At 35.7% G+C, this 24,318-nt stretch overlaps 1 protein-coding gene across 1 annotated transcript in view; it reads left to right on the top strand.

Moving 5' to 3' along the window:
* The first annotated feature begins 3,354 nt into the window (after positions 1–3,354).
* ANKRD10 (ankyrin repeat domain 10) overlaps positions 3,355–24,318 on the top strand; it is a 32,444-nt gene continuing 11,480 nt past the window's right edge. Inside the window, exons 1-2 of the mRNA XM_010074293.1 lie at positions 3,355–3,519; positions 12,122–12,213. Of these exons, the coding sequence (XP_010072595.1) occupies positions 3,355–3,519; positions 12,122–12,213 (257 nt within the window). The remainder of the gene's footprint in view (positions 3,520–12,121; positions 12,214–24,318) is intronic.

Raw genomic sequence — 24,318 nt, 5'->3', positions numbered from 1 at the left:
GATGTTTCTTTCTTTTCACCTATTGCACAATTTGAACGTAGAAGAAAGCCCTCATTATATCAAAGGACAGTATAAAATAACACTGTGTAGGACTACATTCTTGCACCCAGTTGTAGATGTGCTGCAGTAGGGAAGCAGCATCAACAGTCAAGTTCCATTAGAAATGAATATGTCAAAGAGGAAAGATAGCTTTTGGAGGGGGAATACTGATCTAACACTAGTACCAAAAAAAAAAATGCAGTATCTAAGACTAAAAATTAAAACACAGTATTTTTTAATAGCTTACTCTGAAACATACTTGTACAACTTGCAAGTAATAAATAAAATACCAGCAAAGTCAGTTGAAAATGATAGGTTTTACAACCAGTGTTTCTGGTTGTAGTGTCTGGAGTTTTAAAGACATGATGGACCTCCTTTTAGAGATACCAAAGTCCCAATTTACTTGCTATATTGAATATCTCTGGTGGAGTTTGCATTTTCAGGATATTTCCTGACTGCAGAGAAGTGCTCATACCCCGAGATGTAAATCACTTCCTATTAGAGTTGCTGTATTCCAATTAGAGTTAATTATATAGTGCCCTAAATTACTCTGGCATTCTGTAGATTTCTGAGAAGATGGATCATAATGTAAATTGTTAACAATCTAAAAAGCTGCCAGAGGTAGAAAATGAAGGGCTTGCATAAAAAATTAAGTCACTGTTAATTCACTTTGTCTTACACTAACCTTAATTTCATATTTCTTTTGAACCATTTGTATGTATATTTTTATCTTCTCTGGCTATATCTATCTTGCTCTTACTCTTCTGCATTTATTTTTGCCATATATTTGACTGTTTACATTATAGGAAGCAAAACAGTAGTAAGTACATTCTGTTTCTTTTGGAACAAAAGTAGCACAGATAAAAATGCCTGTCTCTTCCTTGGTATTTTGCCAGTGTTGTGGCCTATGTGGAGGCCTGTCTTCTTCATTAAATCAGTTTAACCTCTGCTTTAGAGATATAACTGTATAGTAGAAAATACTTTCTAAAAGGTTATTTAATGAAAGTGGACATGTGTGTCCCAATCTTGAGCATAAATAATAAAGTCAAGTATTGTTTTTCATTATGTTGACTTTTTGTATCCATGGAAGTAATTTACCTCGTTATTGCATGATGTTGGAAGAAGCAGGTTTTTCTGACAGCCGTGATGCAGTAGACACATGTTTCAGCTTTTAATGGGACGAAATGTTATCTTTGTTTTTAAAACCCTATAGGAGATAATGAAAAACACACAAGAAAAAACATTTAAACGTGAAGTTGTATAGATAAATCATGACGTGTAGCCATCTTATAAAGCAGATCTAAACAATGCAAAATAATGTTGGTGAACTTGTTCCAATGTTTTTCCCCTCTCAGTTGATGGGCTATAATGCCTGTCTAACCATAGAAATTCTTTCAGTCCAGTTTCTCGACAGGAAATGTTTTTTCTTTCCTGAAGTTGTAATGCTTGTCTGAAACTGATTTCAAATTGATTCTGCTAAAAATCTGTTGTTTTAAAAACTGGCTGAATTTTATTTTTGTTTGCAGTTATAGTAGAAGAACTTTTTGGTATATCTGGAGTTTTTTTCCATCACATTGCTTGTTAATAATTACAGTGTTACAATTATTGATAATTATTAAGGGTTAAGAGCAATATTAGGGGTGCTAGCATGTGAACACCAAGGAAGGTCTGTGATTAGCAAATACAAAACGTATTTGGGTAGTCTAGCATTAGAATTAGAATTTTTTTTAAAATTAAAAGTACTTGTTTGCTTTTGAAAAGGTTCTTTTTCTTTGGTAATGATGAGGTGTATGAAGCTAGATTCATTAATACAGCAATATTTCTGTTACTCTCACCCTTACACATTTACTTCATGTAATTAGTGAGTTAATGGTACAGCTGTGTCTAGTGTATTGTCCATTAGAATCCAAAAAAAAGCATTTTTGTGTATCCTAAAGGATAGGGTTCATACATGTGTGTTTGAACTATATGGGGAGGAAACAGTTGAAGTTCACAATCTGTTTGCAAAACTAATATAAAATTGTTCACTACAGTGGTTGGTACTTTTATCTCCTGTATGTGAGTCATCAAGATAATGAATTTGTAAGTTTAAAAAAAAAAAAAAGAGAAGGGGAGACTGACATACAGAAGTAGAGAAGATTGGAATTATGATGTTTATGCTTCTATCAATAATCAAGCTGCCAGCTGACTATCTGATGCTTTGTAGTTGCTCCTTTATGAATTGATTATTCCATAGGTGTGGTACAGCAAACAGACATTTTCTTTAACTGTGGGAGGCTGACCAGTAGATTTTTTTTTTTTGGTATGAACCAAAGCCCTGAGTCAGTGTGGTGGTTTTTTGTTTTGCTGCTGCATGTGTGTACCGTATTGTTTGTTTTCTAACCACAGTAAATGGAAGCCTAGACTAAACTGTTTATTTTAGCATAGTGCATTCCTTTGCATATCAACAAAAAGACAATTTTGCTGTGTGACAGGAAAGGAGCTTTTTTTGTTTTTACTATTTTTGAAAGTTGAGGTCATCGTGGCTGTGGTTTGCTTAGCTTCTACAAATGTGATGTTAGGAACATTTAAAAATAGTAGCTGGATATCTGACACTTCTGGTCAGTATGATGGGAAAATAAAAGAATATAGCATGACAGAATACTGCAATTTTTTAAAACAAAGAGAGCTTTTATTTTTTTGGTATTGCCACAAATTTGCAACCCATTTCGTTTTTAACAGCTCCTCAACTGTAATAACAGGAAAATTATGAAAAGACTTTATTCCTTTTATAGATTAAGTATAGTATTACCAGTATTAGTTTTCGTTAGTAATCTGTTTCTCTCATTCTAGGAAAACATTAAAGAAATGTAAAATCTTGTGTTTTTCTGATTTCCCTTCCTCTGAATTCTCCTGGAAATATATCTGTGTATCTCCTAACAATACTATTGTTTTGGCAAACGTTATCTAATAATGTCTGTTTAGTATCACGTTTGCAGCTTTGCTGGATCAGAACTCTTTCTCCCTAACAAAAGTGAACCAAATAGCTCTTGTAGTCATCTCTGAGGTATTTATGACATCTTTTTCATCATCCTGAAAATAAATGTTGGAATTCAGTTTTGGATGTGAGAATTAAGTATTTTTCAAGTATGGTCTGTGGCCAAAGGAGGGGGGAGTATCGAGAGGAGGGGGGAAAATCCTAACGTTCATATTCTCTCTTGTTTTGTATCCATATAGTTTCACTAGTAAGTTTAACTTGTCTAGGTTTTATGTCTTTATTTAGCACATGCTACTTGTCATAGCACATCTGTGTAACTCTTGTGGTTTTATTCCCTCATGTCTTTAAAGCTGGAGTGCCTAATGCAGTTAGTAAGAGCTGGAGCTTCTGTAAATGCCAGTACAACGCGTTTTGCTCAAACACCAGCCCACATTGCTGCTTTTGGAGGACATCCACAGTGCCTGAATTGGTTGATTCAAGTGGGGGCCAACATAAACAAACAGGTATGGATTCACATGTATTTCATGTCTGCATATGGTTTTGGAAGGAATGTCTTGGTCCCTTTTTACTACATGTATGATCCTTACATTCACATACAGATACATTATTTTTAACATGAGCTGAAGTCAAATGACTTCATTATCAGTTGTAGACCTTTTTCATTATAGTAGAGATAGGACTAGTAAATGTCCTTTAAACCACTAATGGTTTGGAGAACATTTTTTTTTTTAGGAGTTGGCATCTTACTACTTCTTGAACAAAATGGTATGCTGCTCTGGTGTTTCGAACATTAGCAAATAGTCTGATATTGTAATGCCGCTTTGGGGGAAAGAAGAAAGACTAGTGAGGAACGTCTTACTTATTCAATATGTTAGGAATTGAAAACTTTACCATTACTTAGAGAACCATGAGACCTTTGTGGTACTTCATTATTTAGTCATACATGTAACTAGTAAGGTCTGCCATGGTTTAATTTAAAATGCATCTGCTTTCATACTGTTTTCCTTTTTAGATGATTTCCAAAGCTTTTCTAGTGACTTCTTGCAAATAGATCAGAAACATGTACTTTACTAACAAAAAATGAATAGGTGATTTGATTTTTTTTCTAATAATTTTCCATTACTTTTACTGGGAGTACGGATAATGATTTATTTATAAGCAGAGAGTGCATTAAGGTACAAAATCCCTCTAAAAGACTTGTACTCTGGTACAGTAACAGAATCGAGTGCCTAAAACTCAAGATTTTGCAGAAAATGTTTGCACTATTGAATGGATCCATTATGTACTCTGGGCATATGCAATGTGTGCCTTTATAATGGTACTCAAAATTATTATTTATAATATTATATGAGCATAATTAATGCTACAGCATATGCATTTAATAAAAGCTGCAGTATAGCACAACATTTGTAAAATGTCTGGTCTCTTAAATCTTGCATCATACTTTTCTTAAAATGTTTAATGGCCAGACTGTTTTATGTGCAGTAGAGTTAAGCTAAGTCTGCTCAAGAACTTGAACATTTGCATTTCTAGAGTTTGGTTCTTTTTTTTTTTTAAGCTATGCAAAAATAAGAAATGGGGAAGTTTGTGTTGAGTTTTCAGAAAGAAGGCTGGTGCATTGAGAACAGCTGTGAGACACCCAGGAGAATTGTAGAAACAATGAAGGTGACTGGATGCAGAGGCTATAGATCGCATCTTCTCCTTGATACCTGACAAAAGTAACTTATGCAGTAAGTTATTGCTGCGTAGTGGTAGAATCTTCAGAAGAGAAAATGCAAGAACTATAAATGCATCTGGAGACCAGGTAAGAACGTAAAGAAATGGTGATTAGAGAGGAAACATAGCATGCACAGAATAACGATGTACAAATACCTGCTAAATGAGAAGAGAAAAATTAATGAAAATGAATGAATGAGAAGAATGAAAGTTTCCAGCTATGAGGATAAAGAGAAGAACTGACCAGTGAGTTTGGAGTGGAGTTGAAGAACAAGCTTGCTGTCCTGGAACGTGATGGGGGGGGGAAAAAAAATCACATCTAGTGAGTGAGGTTCTAGCAACGAAGAAAGTAGCAGCTAGCTCCCAAAAGAAGAGGAGAAGAGTGCAGAGAGATCTCTCCTTGGGCTGAGGGCAAATGCAGATGACTGTAAACGAAAGCAGAAGGCAGTATTATGTGCAGTTAAAAGTAGACAGAATACTCATTCCAGCTTAAAGAAGTCACCAAGGCTAGCCATTGACTCGGGAGCCTTTACATTGATGGCATGTCATCTGAGCAAACACAGATAACAGATTTGTGGTCCTCCACAGGAGGAAGAGTACTGTGGTTCTCAAGTTTTGAAACAAGATAGTTGTGATAGTATCCTGTAGACTTCTAATGACAGATTTAGGTATTGACAGGCAAGGGACACTAATACAGATGGTACCGAGAGCTGACACTATGGAAGCCTTGTATGTTGTTAATGGTAGGCTCAAGTTATGTTTGAATGTAATAACTTTTTTTACTTCTGCAAAATATTAATTGAACATACAAGAAGCAGTATTTTAGATTTGTTTCAATGGCAAAATAAGAAGATAGCTCTGCTTAATTAAAGCAGTAGTAGAAACAAAAAAACCTCTGAAGTTCTTTGTTAGGATGCAGCTGGTCAGTCACACTGGTTTCACATGCATGAGCACTGAAAGCTAGACAGTGTGCTGTGGTGATACCTGTAGCAGCAAACTTATCCCACAAATATTCTGAATGTTTCATACATGGCTATGTAAAGCATAAGGTATGCTTTGCTCTCCCCATTTCCTTCCAGCTGTTTGTTGAATTGCAGTCAAATTCTCCTCTTCTTGTTTGATTTGAACTACCTAATAAATGATCATTGTTCCTTATTTAACTTCAAAGCACTTTCAGGTGATCATCTAGGGCTTCCACCCACACTTTTGAGCTTTTGGAGCACTATTTCCTGATGTGTATTTTGTTTATTCCTTCCAGCTCGCTGACTGATGCTGTACTTCAAACAGACATAGTCACTGGCTAATGCTTGTGTGAGGACAAGTGTTCCATGGACACTGGATACAAAACACATGCTGAGAAAGACCTGGGAGTACTTGATATTTAAACTAGTAAAACTTTCCTTCCAAACTGACTCCTGGTCATTGGCTACAGACTAATCCATCACCTCTGGAAAAAGGAAAAGGATAGCTTCTGAAAAGGAATCCACTCAAGTCTCTCAGTCTTAACGTAAACCTCCGGTACTCTGTAGAATTTGCATGCACGCTTTCTCAAATGTGCCCTGAGGTATTGTATTGCAGCCAGTGCTGCCTGCCTTGAAGTTTAGGAAAACCTGAAAATGTGTATCTCAGTGCTGGTGATAGTTGCCCAGGACGTTTCTCAGGCAGCAGCAATGAAGGACAAATGCTGAAAACTGCTTGTCCCAGCTGTACTTTGCTCCCCAAATAAGTTCTGTGAGTATATCCTGTGATGCCCAGCCCTCTTATGTAACTGTACATGCTGGCTAGAACCAGCTCTCTATGATCAGCAGGCAGTTCTTTCCCCCCAGGATCACCACTAAAGTTTACAGGAGAAAGCTGAAGTGCCAAGCAGTGATCTGCCTGTTTCTACCCAGCAGTGGACTCAAGAGAAAGTCCTTTTTTTTTTTTTTCATTTTTTTTTCTTTCCTTTGGCAATGCCTGCTAATAGTTCTTATTAGTGAGTCAGGACCTGCACTTGGCTACCTGCCTGTTCTAGTTCACTGTAACAGTGCAAAGCAATTATACTGCTACTTGCCCTGAGATTTTTTTCTGATGTTTTATCCTGTCACAACGCAGATGGATTCTGTGCTGTTGTACATATTAACATCAGATAATCCTGAGTACTATTTGCTTAAAAAGCCTCTTAACTTTATTTAAATACATTTTCCCTGTAGCCTCAGCCTATTAAACATTTCTGCTGTATGTTGCCTGTGTTGATTGGCCAAAAAATCCAGTTTTGTGTGACCTGTCTTAAAGAGAAGGGATAAGAAATACTGCATCCTTACAGGTGATGCTGACTTACTTTTTGTCCAGCTGGTTACCTCCATGTGGCAGTGATGTGGCAGTAGAGTTAAGGGGGTTAGACTACCCATGCTAGGAAGAACTGTAAACACACTGATGTCCTTGGTGGGGAGGAAGAAAACACTCATTCCCTTGGTATGTTATAGTTTTGTATTTTAAACAACAATTTGGACTAAATCCTAGATAAAAATATTCCATCAGTTCTCAACTGTACTCAAAATTCAGGAGAAACCGTCATGAATTCAAAGCATTTTTAGCAAAGAATGAGGAAAAAATACTCTCTTCTCCAGCTTCTTCATCTTGGCTTCAGAAAGGGTAGGGTGGTGGGTCTGAAAAGTCTGAACAACTTTTGTAAATGTGATCAGCCGATAGAACTTGAAATTCAGTCGGTTGAGTTAAGGAATTGAGTTTGTAGTTCTTGTCAGGTAAAATAGTGCTTCTGTATCTTAGTCAGATATCTATACTAGAACTATTTTACAAGTGTTTGCATAGTGTTGTGGTTTAACCCTGGTAGGCACTAAATGCCACACTTTGGCTTGCTCTTCCCCCACCCTGTGGATTGAGGGGGAGAATTGGAAAAGGAAAGAGAAAACTCAAGTGTTGAGATGCAGACAGTTTAATAGGTAAAAATGGAAACAAATTAAAACAAACCCAAGAAAATCAAGTAATGATAAAAAGCTTAAAAAAACCCCACACCACAACCAAAAAAAACCACCACAATTGCTTGCCACTAGCTCAGTGTTGCCCAGCTAGTCTCCAAGTAACAACAGCCCTGGCAAACTGCACCCCCCCTTACCCTCCCAGCTTTTTTTGCTGAGCATAATGTTATATGGTATGAGATGCTCCTCTGGTCAGTTTGGGTCAGTGGTCCTAGCTCTGTCACCTCCCAGCTTCTTGTGCACCCCCAGCCTACTGGTAGCTAAAAGGTTGATGTATTATGAACACTACTTTGGTGACAAATCCAAAACATAGCTCTATACCAGCTACTGTGAAGAAAATTAACTCTTTCCTAGCCAAAACCAGTACAAATAGTTGAAAGCTTTCAGCGTAAATGTGCATGGGAACTTTTTGTTTTAAAATTAAAAATTTAGAGGTAACTTTTTTTTTTAGATGAAAGGGGTGTAAAAGCACTAGTGAATGAAATTAACAGAATCATATCCAAGGACTTTTGGAGAACAAAATGGGAATTTTGCTTTAAGTTTGACTGGAAGATTTAAAGCCAACAGAAATGGGGATCTAAAAAAGACAGATGAAAATTAGAGTAAAAAATGGCTTTAGACTGAACTGAAAGAATAACCCTATCTAAAAGAGGTCTGAGTATAAGGAAAAGTATTTAATCAGTAGAAGAAATGTCTTTTGAGGTTAAGCAGCATAGTGAGGAAATGCAAGCTGATTAATCAAGCTGAGATAGATTTACTGAGAAAATTTAAGCCAAAAAAAGCAAAAGACTCTTCGGCCACATAAATAAAAAGGGGATAGGAAGGAAGATAGATATTTAGTAAAAATAAATAGAAGTCAAAGGTAATGACCCCAAGGTAGAGAAGGTCTTTGCCCTTTTCTTTGCCCTTGTCATGTTCCTCCAAGGGAAAGGAGGAAGATATTTCACAGTGGCAGTGAGTTGCAAGAAATAAATGCATTGGGTTGGAAAGGGCCTTCAACATCATCGAGTTCCAACCCCCCTGCCATGGGCAGGGACACCTCCCACTAGACCAGGTTGCTCAAAGCCTCATCCAGCCTGGCCTTGAACACCTCCAGGGATGGGGCATCCACAGCTTCTCTGGGCAACCTGTTCCAGTGCCTCACCTCCCTCACAGGAAAAGATTTCTTCCTAGTAAAAAATTTCTTCCATGATGCCTCATGGCTCTTTTTGCTTTTTGTCATCTCTTCAGGAGAACTGTACACAAAATACTTAGTCTCTACAGAAGCAAACAAACTTGTGTTATCTTAAATGCTAAATTAATAAAACTTAATTGATCTTTCTGCTCACTTATTTACAATGTGATTTCTGGGTTGTGAGATTTAAGTTTGGGCTATTGGTGCAGTGTACATCAGAAGGGTAGATGGGACCCTGAAAAGTTCTGCTGTAGATACAAAAGGACAGTACAAGTTATTGGTGTTTCCCTTCCTGGAATATTATTACAGAAGGGATTATATCAAACTGAAGCACAAATGGGAACTATGGGCAATTAGAAGGTAAATGAGGTATTATCAAGGATAATTAGGAATTTGTAGAGCCCCTCAAAAAAAAAAAAAGTTTGTTTGCTCCACATAGCCAAAAAAGATAAGGAAGAGTCTTATGCATGAAAATGTGCTAGCAATCTAGACCCTGAACTGCTCTTGGAAGCTTATTGGAAAAACTTCCGTTTTACTGCTTTTTCTGGTTTGTGCCATCCCTTCCAATTGTTGAATCAAACCAGAATTGTTCTGAGGCTCATAGCGTACTTTCTTTTCCTCACTATGCATGATTTTGGAGGTATTGAAAAATAAGTAAACTTGAAAGCCATTTTTCACTGGGAGATTTTCTTCTCATTTCAGTCTAGCTCAAACCAGAGAGAATTTCTTCATTGTAGAGCTAGGAGACTATTTCAGAAACTGTTCCAGTGCAAATAGATTTGGTCCCATAGGAGAACTTTGAAGGAAGATAATATTAGTGATGACTGAAATTTAGGTGTCGTAATTAAAATGAATGCTATAAAAATCTAAATCCATATTCTGTCATTCTTGAAGTATTTGTTAAAATTCTTTAACTTTAGAGAAGAGACACACATTCTTCTGGGCCAGTGTTTGAAAGAAGCCCTCCTCAAGACATACATTCTCTTCCGAGATACTGATCTTTTTCTGATTGTTGGCGACAGGATTGCTAGCTGCTATATGTTTAGCTTATTCTTTTAATGCAGTGGTGAGGAGTCCTTTTGCAAAGGTCTTTTTCTGTGCTTCTGGCGTTTCCCCACAGCAGTACTTCATAATTCCCTTCTCAAGATGTTATTGTGGGCATCATTCTAGGTTTATTCTGCTAGTAAATATTTTTGTCATCTTTGTCATATGCATGGCTAGTTGAGCTAACTTTCCCTAAACTGATCTTTATGTTAAATGTTTGTCTTTTAAGTTAGGGTTGGGACTGTAAATACTAATGCTGAAGAAAAGAGACAATTCGCTTCTTTTCTATGCTTTTACATCTTTAACAAAAGGTAGGGGGGAAAGGAAACAATAACAAAATGATGAATCGAAGACAGCTTCCATGATGGGAGAATGTATTGTGCTATGAAGAAAATCTTCCTGGATAAATTAATGCCAAATTAATTTCCATGTGTGATAGTTAATGAAATTCTGTCATCTGTTAAAACACCTTTGTCTTCCTGTAAATTCAAGAAAAGTGACAAATAGGAATAATATAAACTTCAATGGAAGTCTTCTATTCATCAGCTACAGACAGCCATTTTGGAAGAGGGGCTTTATAGCTGTTTTCTAATCACTAAGGACTCCAAGGAGTTTTCTGTTCTTTCCTGTCTCCAAACTTTGTGTCAGCCTCAGCAATTTTCTTTAGTTTATAAGTAGGTAAACTTTGCCAGGTATCATTATTGTTCCCTGCTGGGGGTGCTAGGTGGTTCACTGTTTGGCTGAATATGTCATAAGCACTGGTAAACTGGCTTACCCTCAGTGAATTTGTAACTTGTTATAAAAATATTTTACCATAAAATAAAATAGTTAAGTAGAAAATTGACACATAATCCAAAGTTCATCTTCAAGTTATATTTACGTGGTCTAAAAGACGTGATTTAATTTCTCAGAAGCTTGACAGGCAATTCAAAACACTTGTTACCTTCTTTCTATCAAGATGGTAGTATGATCATATTTTGAATATATTCACATTTCAAATAGAGCTGAAGTGTAACCAGTACAGTTAAGTGTGAATACACCATTGTGTGTAAATGCTAGCAAGTCAGTAAAGGTGCTGTGTTACCTTAATAGCTTCTGTTGATATTTTAACAAAAGGAATGGGGAAGCAAAAATGAAGCACATACAGTTAGAACATGTTTAATATCAGTAGAGCAGACAAGTGAAGTCTGTCAAAAATTTGCAGAGAAGAGGATGAGGAAGAAAAGAAAAAAACTTCTTGCTATGCATTGAAACTGTTAAGAACTGTCATAATTAAATCACGTAACAAACCAGTAACTGAGCATTTACTTCCTACTTCAGGGCCATGTTTCATTACAAATTCTTCTCTGTAGTTCTTAATACTGATGGTTAATTGCAAGTACTGAATTTCGTCAGCAGCATGTATATCGTGATGCATGGAATTTACCTGCTGCTTGACAGCTGCATTTGTAAAATTGCTGTAGATTCTCCCTGTTACCTGTGAAGATGGTTTGTAGAGGGGAGTTGCCTGAAAAGCCATACACGACTCCCAGTATGTTTTCACGTAATACAAAAAGATTAAATGATTGGATGTGCTTGTTAACAATAATAGAATGTAAATGGATAAAGATAGAAAAGGGTATAGGACATGAGTCCGTGTGTATGTCTCAGGAGAGATCTGTCATGTCTTGTGAACTCTGGGCATACTTACATTATAGTAATGCATGCAGACTCCTCACCTAGTAAGTATTTATGGTGCAATACAGTACTACGTAAGTGTGTCAGCAAATTCTGAAAGTCATACAGTCCCACAAACTTGACCATGCTGCTTCTGAATTCAAGATCGCTTGCTCAGTCCAACATGGGGAAACAAAAGTGCTAGGAAATAAAGGTGTTAAAGTAACTTGTTACATTGGTAAATGTTGCGGGGTTTTTTTTAACAAGTTTTGATCAATATATTTCTGCTGATTGCCTAGTTATTGGGTAAGGCTTACCTTGTGAGTTAGAAGCCCTTAGCATTATTTCTTGCTAAATATCTAATGTACATGACAGCCTACTGCAAACTTTAAAATAATGGTAAAGTATCTGATGCATTTGCTAGCTAATAAATGCTGCTTTTGTATATCTGCTTTCTTAATAAAAGTGAGTAATGTAAAAATAAGATGTTAATTTTTAGAAAGATTATACTTGACAAAATGTAGTTTGTCTTTACAGGATTATGTTGGTGAAACTCCTATTCATAAAGCAGCACGGTCTGGTAGTATGGATTCCATAAGTGCCCTTGTGGCTCATGGTGCGCAAATAGAGTAAGTGAGGTATTTTTTTGTTGTTGTTGATTGTTGTGTGTTTAGCTAACTAACTTAGACCAGTAAACATAGATACTGATGTCAGAAAGAAACATAAAAAGAGCAGGCACCCGATTAAAAGATAGACATGTTCAACTGTAATGAAGCCCAAGATGTTTTGCATGTCTAATAATAAAGTTTATTTTACTCAAGTGATACCAGTGTGCTACATTAGTATTGCATTTATGTCTGGTAACATTAAAGTATTTATCATGTTTGTGTCAAATGACCCCAAATTGTACACTTTATCTAGTGTGTAGTTATTTTTTACAACAAATTTACCCATTGCACTGGTGAATAAATATAGAAAACAATGCAAAAGCAACATTATGTGCAAAATAGCATCTCACACACTCTTTGCAGTTAGTTTAATATTGTTTGTTAGTATATTGTGTATTTGCCGTGTTAACTTTTTTCTTTAAAGGTTTATGTACTGCAAAAACATTCAGAAAATGTCACAAACTTTTGCAACTTTCAGCATGGACAAAATGGATGCAGTTTTCACCTAGAAATGTTGAGTATAAGCTCTATGGCTTATAATAATGTAAATACTTTAGCAATTTGTTTTCATTAGAAATAGCCTTCCTATCTTAAATGGTAACTAGTTACTGTATTTTAACCTGCAATATGAAACCTTTAAGTTGTAAGTGAAATAAGAATCTTGTAGTTAATTTCTTGTTTTACCCTTTGGTTTCCATCTTACTGTTTTTGTAATGCTGCCCTGATAAATCTATCATAAAATTTGACTCTTTAAATGGTATCATAGAGTATTCAGGAAATACAGTACCTTTTAAGTTAATAGTAGTGAACAAATTGCTTTGTATTAAGAAATTGCTTCATAGAAAAATGATACTGAAATAACTTCTGCAGCAGTCGTGGTCAGTTATTGACAAGTTCATGAAATCAGTTTTAAATGTAAAAATTCCCATTTTGCACTCACTTTCAGGTATCTTAAAATAAACTAGGATTTAAATTTACTGTGGAATTGAGCAAACCTTAATTATCATCATCAATTAGTATGTAATCCTGTGATTTTTACAAAGTATCCAATCAAAAGAGAAGTTGTAGAACTGCAGAGAAGTGTGAAATGAGTGGGTTAAGAGTCTGATGTAAAGAGGAGGACATGTTACATCCATAGGACTTTCAAAATAAGTAGCTGAGTAACTGAGATTGGAGATGTGGCTGTAACTTTAACTTACAGAACTAAAATTTTGCTTTTTAAACACATTTGCAAGCCATAGGCAAAACATCACTCTCCAGGTTTTACAGAAATATCTGCATTGACCAAAGCTATTTGCAGCAGAAGTAGCGTAGGTTTAGAGCAGTTTTAGTGAACAGGAAATAATTTGGATTCTCAGTTTTCTAACTTTGAATTCCATCTGTGTTTCAGTAGGATAGGCTTGTCACAAGCTCAATAGGTAATTAAATATCAGATCCTATCCAGGAAATGGTAAAATCAGGGATGCAGATGGAATAGGCTGGTGGAGCAACCCATGTTTAGTCATTTAGAGGATCAGGACTTGGCCCTGTCACGTGAGAGAGCTAGCTATTGACTGATTGGGGTGAGGGTTTTTTTCCACATTACCTAGTTTCCAGGCTCAGTTTGTTAAATTCAGCCAAATCCATGTATATGCTTTTGACATTGATTAATTTTAGGTTATCTGGGTTTGAAAACTGGCCCCATATCTCTAATGGTTATGTTGATTTCCTGATTTTTGTAACATCTTGAAAATGTATACGCTCTGAAAATTTTGACTCCTTTATTTTATGGCTTCAGTTAGAAGAAAAGGAGAGGGATTTTATCCATATATTTGAGTTCGAATTTGTATATATTAACTGAAATAATAATTGACTATATAGGACCAAGGCAAAAATTCTATTAAATACAGAACTAAGCACTAACTAGAACTGTAGTGCTGATCTGTACTGATGGTGGATGTGGCCTTTTTTTAATTGGGATTAGATTTTTCAATCCAATTTTTTCGTTATTCATACAGTTACAGTATCAAAATCTAGTTACATGGCGACGCAGAGAATATCCCTTGACTACAAGTAGTCAAATATACTGCTTATGCCTGATATTTATAGCATGTATCAAGTATTGCACCATCCCTAGTTCTTTAAGAAACCAGAACAGGGATGTTAAGATTTATTATTACACACACACTAGTAATCAGTAGTGTAATACTGCAAGAAATGTATCTTTTATTAATGAGTGATTATTGAAATACTGCTGTTAAAATGAAGTAACTTGGACTAGTGTAATCTTTGATACCAGTGTTTACCATATTTCTGCTTTACTCACTCCTTTGGTTGTATTGGAAACCAAAGAATATTGACAATAGTCCAATAAGGATAAAAGTAAGAATTTTAGTTTGAATAAAATTGCCTCATTTCAATTGTTCTAGTGTACTTTATTTCAGGCTTGTTAGTGTGTTGCTTTTACAGAGAAATACAGTATGGTAGAGTCTCTAAATTTCATTAAGTTGTTGCCATGAAGTTGTTGCATTGCTTTACTAGTTGATGAGAGAGAATTTAGGTCTCTATTCCTGTGTAAATTTTCAATAATAATAAAAAATAATAATTGTACCCTAGTGAAAATATTTTGATTTTTTTTGTGGTATTTACCTTTTCATTTTAGCTGAAGCATATTCTGTGCACAGTATGTCCTACAGCCATAAAAATGGTTGCTCCACTAACTATGGTATTCATGGACCCTTGAAGAGGGGGAAGCAGGTGGTCACAATGTCCTCATATGAGTGAAAAGGTTTGCTGTGTAACTGACTTTTTAATGTGGATAGTACCTTTTAAAGTATCCATAATAACTGCTGGATTTTCACTAAAAAGCATAATTATGCAATTTATGTATGGTTAATTGTGTATTATTTATCATGGTGACAAACAAGTGTCCGCAGCTCTTTATGGAGGAAAAGCCTTCTTGGTGCCATGTTTTGTTTTGCTCTTCTACACTATTTTTTGAAATGCTGGGTATTGATATGCTTACATAGATTGCATCACAGCGTATATAAAAACAAAAAATTCATCTACAAACACAGGACACTGTTGAATAAAAAAAAAATAAGCAAATGCAGCTGTTAATTATACTGATTTGAACTTAACCTTTTCTGGTTCTGTCTGTTTTCATGCAGTTCACTTATGCGTTGTGTCCACTTATTTCTGAATAAAATTTCTTCTCTAACTGTCATTTGAACAATTGTATATTCCTTCATGGCTTGATTTAGAGCTGGGAGAGAAGTTTCAAACACTGCGTTATCCTGGGATAAAGGGAAGTGTAACTTGAGGGACAGGATGTGGCTTGGTGTGCATCCATCCAGTTGAACACAAGTACTTGCTTGCTTCAGAAGTTTTTTGTTGTTATTTGTTTGTTTGTTTGTTTGTTTTAATCAGGATGCTTGAATAGTAGCATAGGAAAGCTTTTTATTTCCCTGACAGAAATCTTAAGGTTTTTTTAAAACTTGGTTTGTAGGGATGCTATAAGACCCCAAATAGATTCTTCCCTTTCTGGTTTCTTATACTCTGGTCTCCACGTTTGGGGACAGTAGCTGACATGCTGAGATAAATATACCGGTACATCTGTTTCTGCCAGGTGACAGATTGACATCATGATGTTGATCTAGTTTAGGCAGACACTTTAGCCACTTTCTCATTAAAGCTGTCTTGCATTCATTTGAATGTGTAAATTCACTGCTTCTATAATGCCATAAATGTCCTCTCTGTTACTTAGTTTTTCAGCAAAAACTTAATTCTCCTTCTTTGGCAGTGGCTTAATTTTAATTCTTAGCAAATTCATTACTCACAAATTACATTGTATTGTTTAAAAAAAAAGCATCATTAATTTTTTTTCTTCTTCACAACTGCTCTGCATCCTCTCTGAAAGAAATCTGTCCAATGTTAAGTGCCACTAGATTAGCCCTTTGTGAAATCCTTGTAATACATTTCTGTTTGAAGTCTCTTTCACATTTCAGTTATGACCACTCCTGCGATGTCTCAGCATAGTTTTTCTCATTTGTATTTTTGAGACTTCTTGACTTTCTGAAATTGTCACCTTTAATGAAGAGACAAAGATGAGTCATGTAGATTTCATTATGATAATGCAGAATTCAGACATTTCTTTGTGAGATAGGCCCTCAGTACCTCTTCAGTCTGGAGGGGAAACTTACATGGCCTGTTCTCTTGAAGGGTCTCAGGGTTCAGAGATCTCCTCCATTAGTTTCTGGATTTCTTCCTGATTTCTTGAAATTTTAGCAGATACTTGTAGGCTTTTAAAATTTGCTTGTTTTTCTTAGCTAGCCAGCTTAACTACCAAGCTTCTAATATTGGAACTGCTGTCCATTTCTGGTGTTAATGTGCTTGTGAAGTGTCATTACTATGTCATCTTTTTACTCTAGAAGCTGTACTGCTGCATGGATTCAATGTAGCAGAATCAACATCCTTCTTTCTTATGGTCATTAACCTCATCTTGAGAATAATGCTTCAGGTTGGTAGTGAATATTTGTTTAGGAATAGAATTTAGGTGCTTTTTCAACAGAGTGGTTCTTATGTGTTAATTAGTATATTAGTATTTATATAATCTGTTCAGTACTTTTCAAACTCAAACCACTTCATACACGATTCCTTTTGCAAACCTGATTGCCTGTTCTCCGGATAGTGGTTAAGCTGCTAGATGAATTACTGTTGTTGCATTATTATTATTATTATTAGGCAGTGCAGTATAGTTGAGAAAGAAATGTGGCTGTTCTTGTCTAATTGTATATAACAAGCGTTTTAAGGGCCATCATTGTGGTCTTCTTGAAGTGACCATCCTGCAGTATGGAGCCTGCAGGTGTTGGAATTCAGTCTTCCTTTCCTGCCTTGTATGGATTCTTATGGAAAGGCAAATTTGTTTGTACATTTCAGTGGTGAAACTCTTCTACAAAATAATTACAAATAAAGCATGATAATTTCTTGTTTGGTTTCACGCTTGATTGCCATCATTGTAGAACTTAATGTGGTTTGTAGGAGGTTGTGACCATGAAGTAAGGCAGTAATTTGGATGTAGTCTCAAGGAAGGATTTAAAGGAAGGATTTAGGAATGCTGAAGCAGAACTGATAAATCAAAAATTGGGAGAGGCTCAGTCTTACAGTAAACCAGGATGGAGAAAGGTAGTTTTCACAGTTACAGCTGTTCTGAATAGTTGTAGGAAGCTGAGACAAACTCTTACTACTGAGTTGCGGTTCAGTTGGAAAGTGGATTATTCTTTGTGGGGATGGAATAACAACAGTAGTTACTGACGTCAGTTCAGAAATGGAGAGAATGTGAGACGTGGTACATTTTATGAATAAAGTCAAATCCTTCATTAAAGCAATGATGTTTTGTGACCTTTCTGGAACATAAAGGAAGTTCACGGGATATGGGTCAGCTTGATAGGGAAGCTTATTCATTAGTGACGAGCCTTTGTGATTTATAGACTTGGTTTCTCGGCTTTTCTTCAGTCCAAAAGAGCTGGATAAAGAACATGTGTTACCAAGACTTCTCAATGAGGATAGCTCAGATTTCTGACAGTAGTGCTAGCATTTTTGGGGGGAAGTGATCTGCCTTCACATGTGATACTGTACTAATCTTCACTGTGCAGCTTCCCTTCAGATAGGTTATTTTTTTTTCTGTAAGATAGGCTATTACTGGCAACAGAAACCAGGGTGCAGTTAGGTGGAGAAGCCAAAGTGTTAGAAAGTGTGACTTGGCCAGAGGACAAGTTAGATGCAGTGGAAGAAACAAGGGTGCAGTATATTCCCAAATGCAACAGTCTGATTAGTTCTGATGGTTAGTCCAGACACTGATGGTGGTCATGATCTGTAGAGGTGCTGTGCTTGATCTGCTGGTACTTTTTGATTGGATATGTGCTGAGACAATTGTAACACATTTGCTCTAACTTCTGTGTTGGATTGTATTTGCCGTTCTAGTTTGTGTCTTTCAGTAAAGTTGATCATCATAGTTCAACCAATAGTACCTTTGAATCTGGACAAAAAACGTTTAGGCAGTTAAGGCATGGCTCAGAACATGTTCACATTGGTCAGAAAAGTTTTCCAATGCGTGTCATGTGCTACAGGTTGCAAGAAGTATCTCACTGCATAGAGGCTTAAACCCTGGAAGAGCTTTGGCAGCTATAACTTGGAGAAAGTGTTACTTTTCTGTTTCAGCTTCTCTTTCCTTCTTTTGTATTTCGCTTGATGTTGCTCATATACAGTAGATAACTTTTCTTTTAAACTGGAGGAAAATTTAAGTTGAAAAAACTCTTTTGTGAAGCTTATTTAAAGTGGTTTTATGCACTTCAGCAGTTTCTTAATGCAAAATATCTTCTGTCTCCTTGAGTAAGAGCACCAAGTTATTTTTGTCACCAAAAGAAACAAACAAGTGTAGTTTGATAGTCTCCCTCTCCATGCCTGTTACGGAAAAATAATAAATCCATCTAATACCTTTGGTCCTTTCATTCTTGATTTTTTGCCCCCCTTTTGGCACAAAAATACTTCAAAATTAATTCACTTCTTTAGTTTTATTCTCAAGCTCTTACTCACCATGCTTCTTGTACTAAATCTCTTGAACTTCTTTCCATGCTTGGCACATCTGAGAGAAGATTTCTTTCTTACTTTTTCTAATTCTAGGCTATCATTGGTTTTCAGTTGCTATGTTGAGGAGAAATAATGTGATTTTATTTGCTACTAGAGGCATCTTGGCAAAATCTGTGATGCAAGGCTGTTTATCTTTTCAAGTCAAAGTTTGCACTGAACCTTTCTTTGATAGTCTTCCATAATGCTTTCCTCATTGTAAACAACTTTACCTGCAATTCGTGGTCTGTTTCTGGAAACGTGATAGCAGCAGCGATGATAGTTCTCATTTTCATGAAGCTGTCTGGCTAAGTAACTCTGACATTGTCTTTGGACTTAGTGTGGCTGCAGTACTAAAAAGATGCTTTTTTGGAATTCATTTTTGCTAGTGATCTAGGAAGTACTTATTTTCATTTTAATAGGGAAGGTCTTCTCTGTTACGCTGTATTGCATAACATTGGCTGTTGTTTCAAGAGTTACGATAGTCTTTCTTATCTTCCTTTTGTGAGTTTTGTTTAGGAATCGGTTCTTACATAATCTGATATGAATTTTAAAATATTGTCGATTGGTGATACCAGGCAAAGTCAGATAGGCCTATATTGTTCAGGCAAAAATTTTGCTTGGAAACGTGAATCATTTTTACAAGAGATGTTGAAAATCAAAGTCCACTGTTTGAGCTCTTTCTTAAAGCATATAAATTGGAATAAAGATACAGCAATAAATCACTGTCTGCTGATGATGCTTGTAGTAATACTCATGTTACCTGCCATTAATGAATTCTTTCTTCTGCCAGCGTCTGCTCAGTTGTGAGTTGAAGTATCTAGGAGCTGATTATAGCGGCATAATTCATGGTGAGCCTTGATTTTTATGTGAAAAAAAGTGGCTTCACAGAGAAGAGATTACTTCTTTCCAGGATATTCACCTTTTTATTATTTTGGAGGATGTTCTGAGAAACCCATTGTTTTTTAAAAGTCTAAAATAATTTCAGCTGCCACGTGGTTTTTTTGTGAAATAAAAACTTGGCACCAACTTGTGCTTTTGTAGATGCCCAGTATGTAATTCTAGCATGAATTTTTATAGCTGTCCCGAGCAGTGACACACGTCTGTTTAGTTAAGAATCTGGAAAAAAATAAATGTTTGAAACGATTTCACAACTTTTGTATTTGGACACCAAAGGGTTAAAACACTTAAAGTTTAGTATTTTTAAATCATTTTGCTTTAGAAATTTTAGACTAGTATACTGATGTTTATATAGGAAACAGTTTTTTTCTCACTGTGAGCATTTTAGTGTTCTGACCTTTTTTTCTCTTTCTCCTTTTGTTCTGTTTTAATCCTTGTATCTGCTAATTTTTGTATAGGAATAGTTACTAATTCTTTTGAGATACAGCCTACTAAATTAAAGTAATTGAAGCCATGAGTTGACCGGTAATTTTAATCCATTCTATATAAATTTCAGTGAAGAACTGACAAATTGGTTTCAGGATGAAAGTAATAATGCTTTAAAGGCATAAAAGGCTTAGTATCTTGTTGTAAAGGTGGTCACATGATAATGGCTTACATATTGGCTAATGTGCTACAGCACTTTATGTATGTTTATGTAACTTTTAATCTTAATGTTGCCTGCAAATATGTGATCCCTTATGATATAAGTTTCCTGTTTATGCACCATTGCCCGTTTAAATCAAACAGAAGATTCTGAAACTGTAAAAACTACACATGTCAATGTTTTACAGCTACGTAATTCGAATTGACTTGATTTTTTCAAGTAATCCTAGAAAGGGGGAGCATTCCATATAGAAACTGCTGAAACTGCCACAGGTGCTTCTCCGAAAACCTTACAGTTGTGGCATTGAATGTTCAGTATCGCTTCCTTTCTGCACACAAGGCATACTGTTGAGGTATTTGTTGCGGTGATTGGTTTTAATGCTCATCTAGGAATTCAGATATAGAATCTATAGATTTGCATGCTTTGCTTACCCTAATTTACATTTATCTACATTTTTATTTGTAAACTAACAGTAGATAAGTTGAGTTCAGTATTTTTTAACAGATATTACATTGGTATACGAAAACTGTGGTTTATTTTCTTAGATTGTCGCATGGCATTAACAAAAACACAGTAAGCTGTAGGTGATGTAATCACTATTTAAAATCAAACATTTAGGAGATTTTTTTACATATATGAACATTTTTGCAAAAAGTTTTAATGTTGACTTTTTTTAGCAAACGTTTGTTTTGTTTTTCAAGGTATGTGACATTATAAGTGGAAGTCAGTGTATTTCAAACATATTTCTATGGTAAAGACACATAAATGTGTACTTGCTTTTTTCCTGCAATAAGTATAAAAAATACGAAGAATTGATACAACTTAGAATCAGGTTCTTTCTAAGTAAATTCAGTCTAATTTATAATTCAATGTGAGAAGCACAAGTCTTTATCTTTTCCTTCTACAGATCCTTCTAAGAGTAAATTTGGTAAGTTATCTTGAAGTAAATCTTTCTTACGCAAAGGTAGTTATGTTTGAACAATTCTAAGTTTTGTTCCTTCCTACAACTTAATCATAGTGGAAGTGTCTTACATATTTTTTGAGACCTTGCCTGGGATTTTTTCCTTCCCTTAGTGAACTTCTCAAAATAACAAATTGTGGTTGCATTGAAATAATAAAAACATGCTCCTAAACTAAAGCTAAACTGAAAGTTCATGGTTCTGTTCACCAATCCTGTCTGGTCAGATAAAATATTTATCGTTTCTGGTTCTGGACAACAATTGAATTACACTCACAGCCAACATTTTTGAAGCATTTCAGAAGAAGGAAGTATCTAAATATACGCTTCGTGTTCTCTTCATAGCTGCTTTAATTTGATACCAAGACTCTCAGATGAAATGAGCCTTTAAAATGGCATCTCTGATGTCAACCCAAGGGAGAAAAGCAGATTTAGATTTTAAAAGTCCTCTTCAAGCCAAGATTAGTCAGTTTTGAAGACTGCCTGTGGACATCGCTTGATGGAAGAAGAAAAATATAAGTGTTGTTTTAAACACTGTAGAAGGTGTGTGAATAAAAATGTATACAGAACTCAGAGCTTTAACTCTTAATGTAAGTGAATGTTGTGAGTTTATTTATAAAACACTTGTCAGAACAATTCAAGTGTTAAATGTAATCTGTCAAGGAACTTCAAGATCATTTATTTCTACTGATCCATATCGAGACTTTCTTCAGCTTTTCTCATGGATTTTTTTCTATTTTGAATATAATATGAAATTGTATCTTTCCGATTACATTTGTCTTGTTTTCTTTTGCTTTGGAGTTAGCATCTCATTCTTCTCTACTTCGAGGAAAACAATGTGTCTTTATCGTTCCCAGCTCCTGGATTTTAGCCTACAAAAAGACTGAGGGTAAACAATATAATGCTTCATGATCTTAATTTGTTTCTACCGATAGGAAATAAATGGAAATAATTAATAAACTATAAAGCAAAAAAAATACTGCTAAGTGAAGGAATCTTAACAGGACTTATTTGTGTTTCAATTACCTGAATTGCTTTGAAAGTTATGCAAGGTATGTTTCTTAAGCGTATAGTTAATGGACTTTCTGACCACTTACCAAAACTGCATTTAGTCCTGGGTAAGGTTTAAGTAAGGAATTTTTCTCCCATTTGTCAGTTCAAGCCTTCATGTATGGTCCTGTCTGGAGCAGGTGCCAAAAAGGGAATTATCTTTTCAGAGCTTTAGTTTTCAGTGTCCTTTCTTCGGTTTTTTCCCCCTGTTCCTGTAGCTGACCTGACCTCCTTCAGAAATGTGTTCAGTTTTGACTTTTTGGTTTTTTTACTGGAGAGAGAGAGAGAGAGAGGGAATTCATTTTTGGAGCACAGCTGTCTGTTTTGACAGTAACAAGGCCAACCTTTAGAAAATACTGCACCAAGTCAATGAATAATACTAGTTAATGAAAGACTGACTAATCATGAAATGTATGTAACATTTTCAAGGCTTAGCCTGATCTTTTCTCTAATTTTACTTTCTTCCGTCCTTCTACACCTTCCTTGTTGGTAGGTTCTTCCTTCATAAGATCATCTTTGAAAAACATCAGTCTATGTAGCTTGTTATTTGCCCGGTCTCGTTTCAGCTAGGTAGCCTAGCTTAGACAAAAACCCTGAAAAGACTCTTATCCTCAGGTTTGGCATCTTTGGGGGAGGGAACAAAACCACAAACAAACAAAAAAACCCACCACCCACAAAACCTGCAGGAAGTTTCCTTACTCATTTTTGATTTCTGAGCAATGCAGTTATAGAAACAGCTGTCATATTTGCTGTATGATTAGCAGTAACAAAAGGGCAGATTGCCTGAAGAATTAGTATCGAAACAGTGTTCTGAGCTTGGCAGCTTTCGCCAATTCAAGGTGTTTAGGTTAAAAGATCAAAACTAGTACTGAAGGGATTTTTAACTTGCAAAGAAATGATGGGTGGAAAAGAGGTTTTTTTTTCAAGAGACATGAAATTTTAAAATCTTTTCATCCATGTTGTCCAACAGTTAACTTTTTTTTCTACTGCTTTTCTTTCACAGCCTGGGTCTTGAAGTTACTTTCAGTTATAATATCCTTTACCTAGTCAAATCCTTTTTCTTTATGTAGGCAGCTATGAGAAATTAAGATAATTATTTAAGATACCTCTGAACTGAAGTAGTTAAAAATGTACTTAAATATAGTGATTACCTCTGAGTTTCCTGCTTGTTGATTTATTTTTTTAACCATGCAGTCTATGTCATATATAGTCTACTTAATAGCCAAATGAATCTTCACTTACTACTTCTTTTCACTTGTTAGTTACTTTGCATATAATTGCAGTTCATAACCAAGGGTCGACATAGGGATTACACATAATAGATTGAACTCCGCTTAGTCTTGTGTGTAGTTGGGGCCGTGAACCATTTCTGTTTTCGCTCCTATTACAGTAATGGCTTTTATATTCTTAACTCATGGACTAAGCTGAGGTAGCTGCTTCATTTTCAGACACTGGTACCATTTGAGGTAGACCATACACTGCGGATTTAGTAATAAGATGTGTTCCCAGTTCCTTGTAACCACTGCTGTAACAGGGCAGTACGACTCCGAGTCCAGATTGGTGCTTTTAAAGAATGGTCCAGTAGATGTCCTAGCTTTTTAAATCATTTAAGCACTCCACTTCAGGGTTCCTAGAAAGACTGTGTACACAAAGACACTATTTTTCTGTTACACATTCAGAATCCTCACAGTGATGGCAGTATTTCTAAATTTTCTGGAAGTACATTAAACTGTTCAGTCTGGTAAAACTGTGTGATACCTGTCAAGAGCATTTTCTTTCCTACTTTGTGCCTGTGGCTAATTGAGTTAGCCATTTTTTCTTGGATCGCTTGCATTTTGTTATTATGAGCTGGTATAGCATGGCTGGCTCTTGCTGCCTTTTGTGTTCCCACTGACAGATTTTTCCTTCT

This window comes from Pterocles gutturalis, unplaced genomic scaffold, assembly GCF_000699245.1.
Source record: "Pterocles gutturalis isolate BGI_N339 unplaced genomic scaffold, ASM69924v1 scaffold29626, whole genome shotgun sequence".
Lineage (NCBI taxonomy): Eukaryota > Metazoa > Chordata > Aves > Pterocliformes > Pteroclidae > Pterocles > Pterocles gutturalis.
Note: the sequence above shows the minus strand (reverse complement) of the source record. Positions and strands in the feature narration are given on the sequence as shown.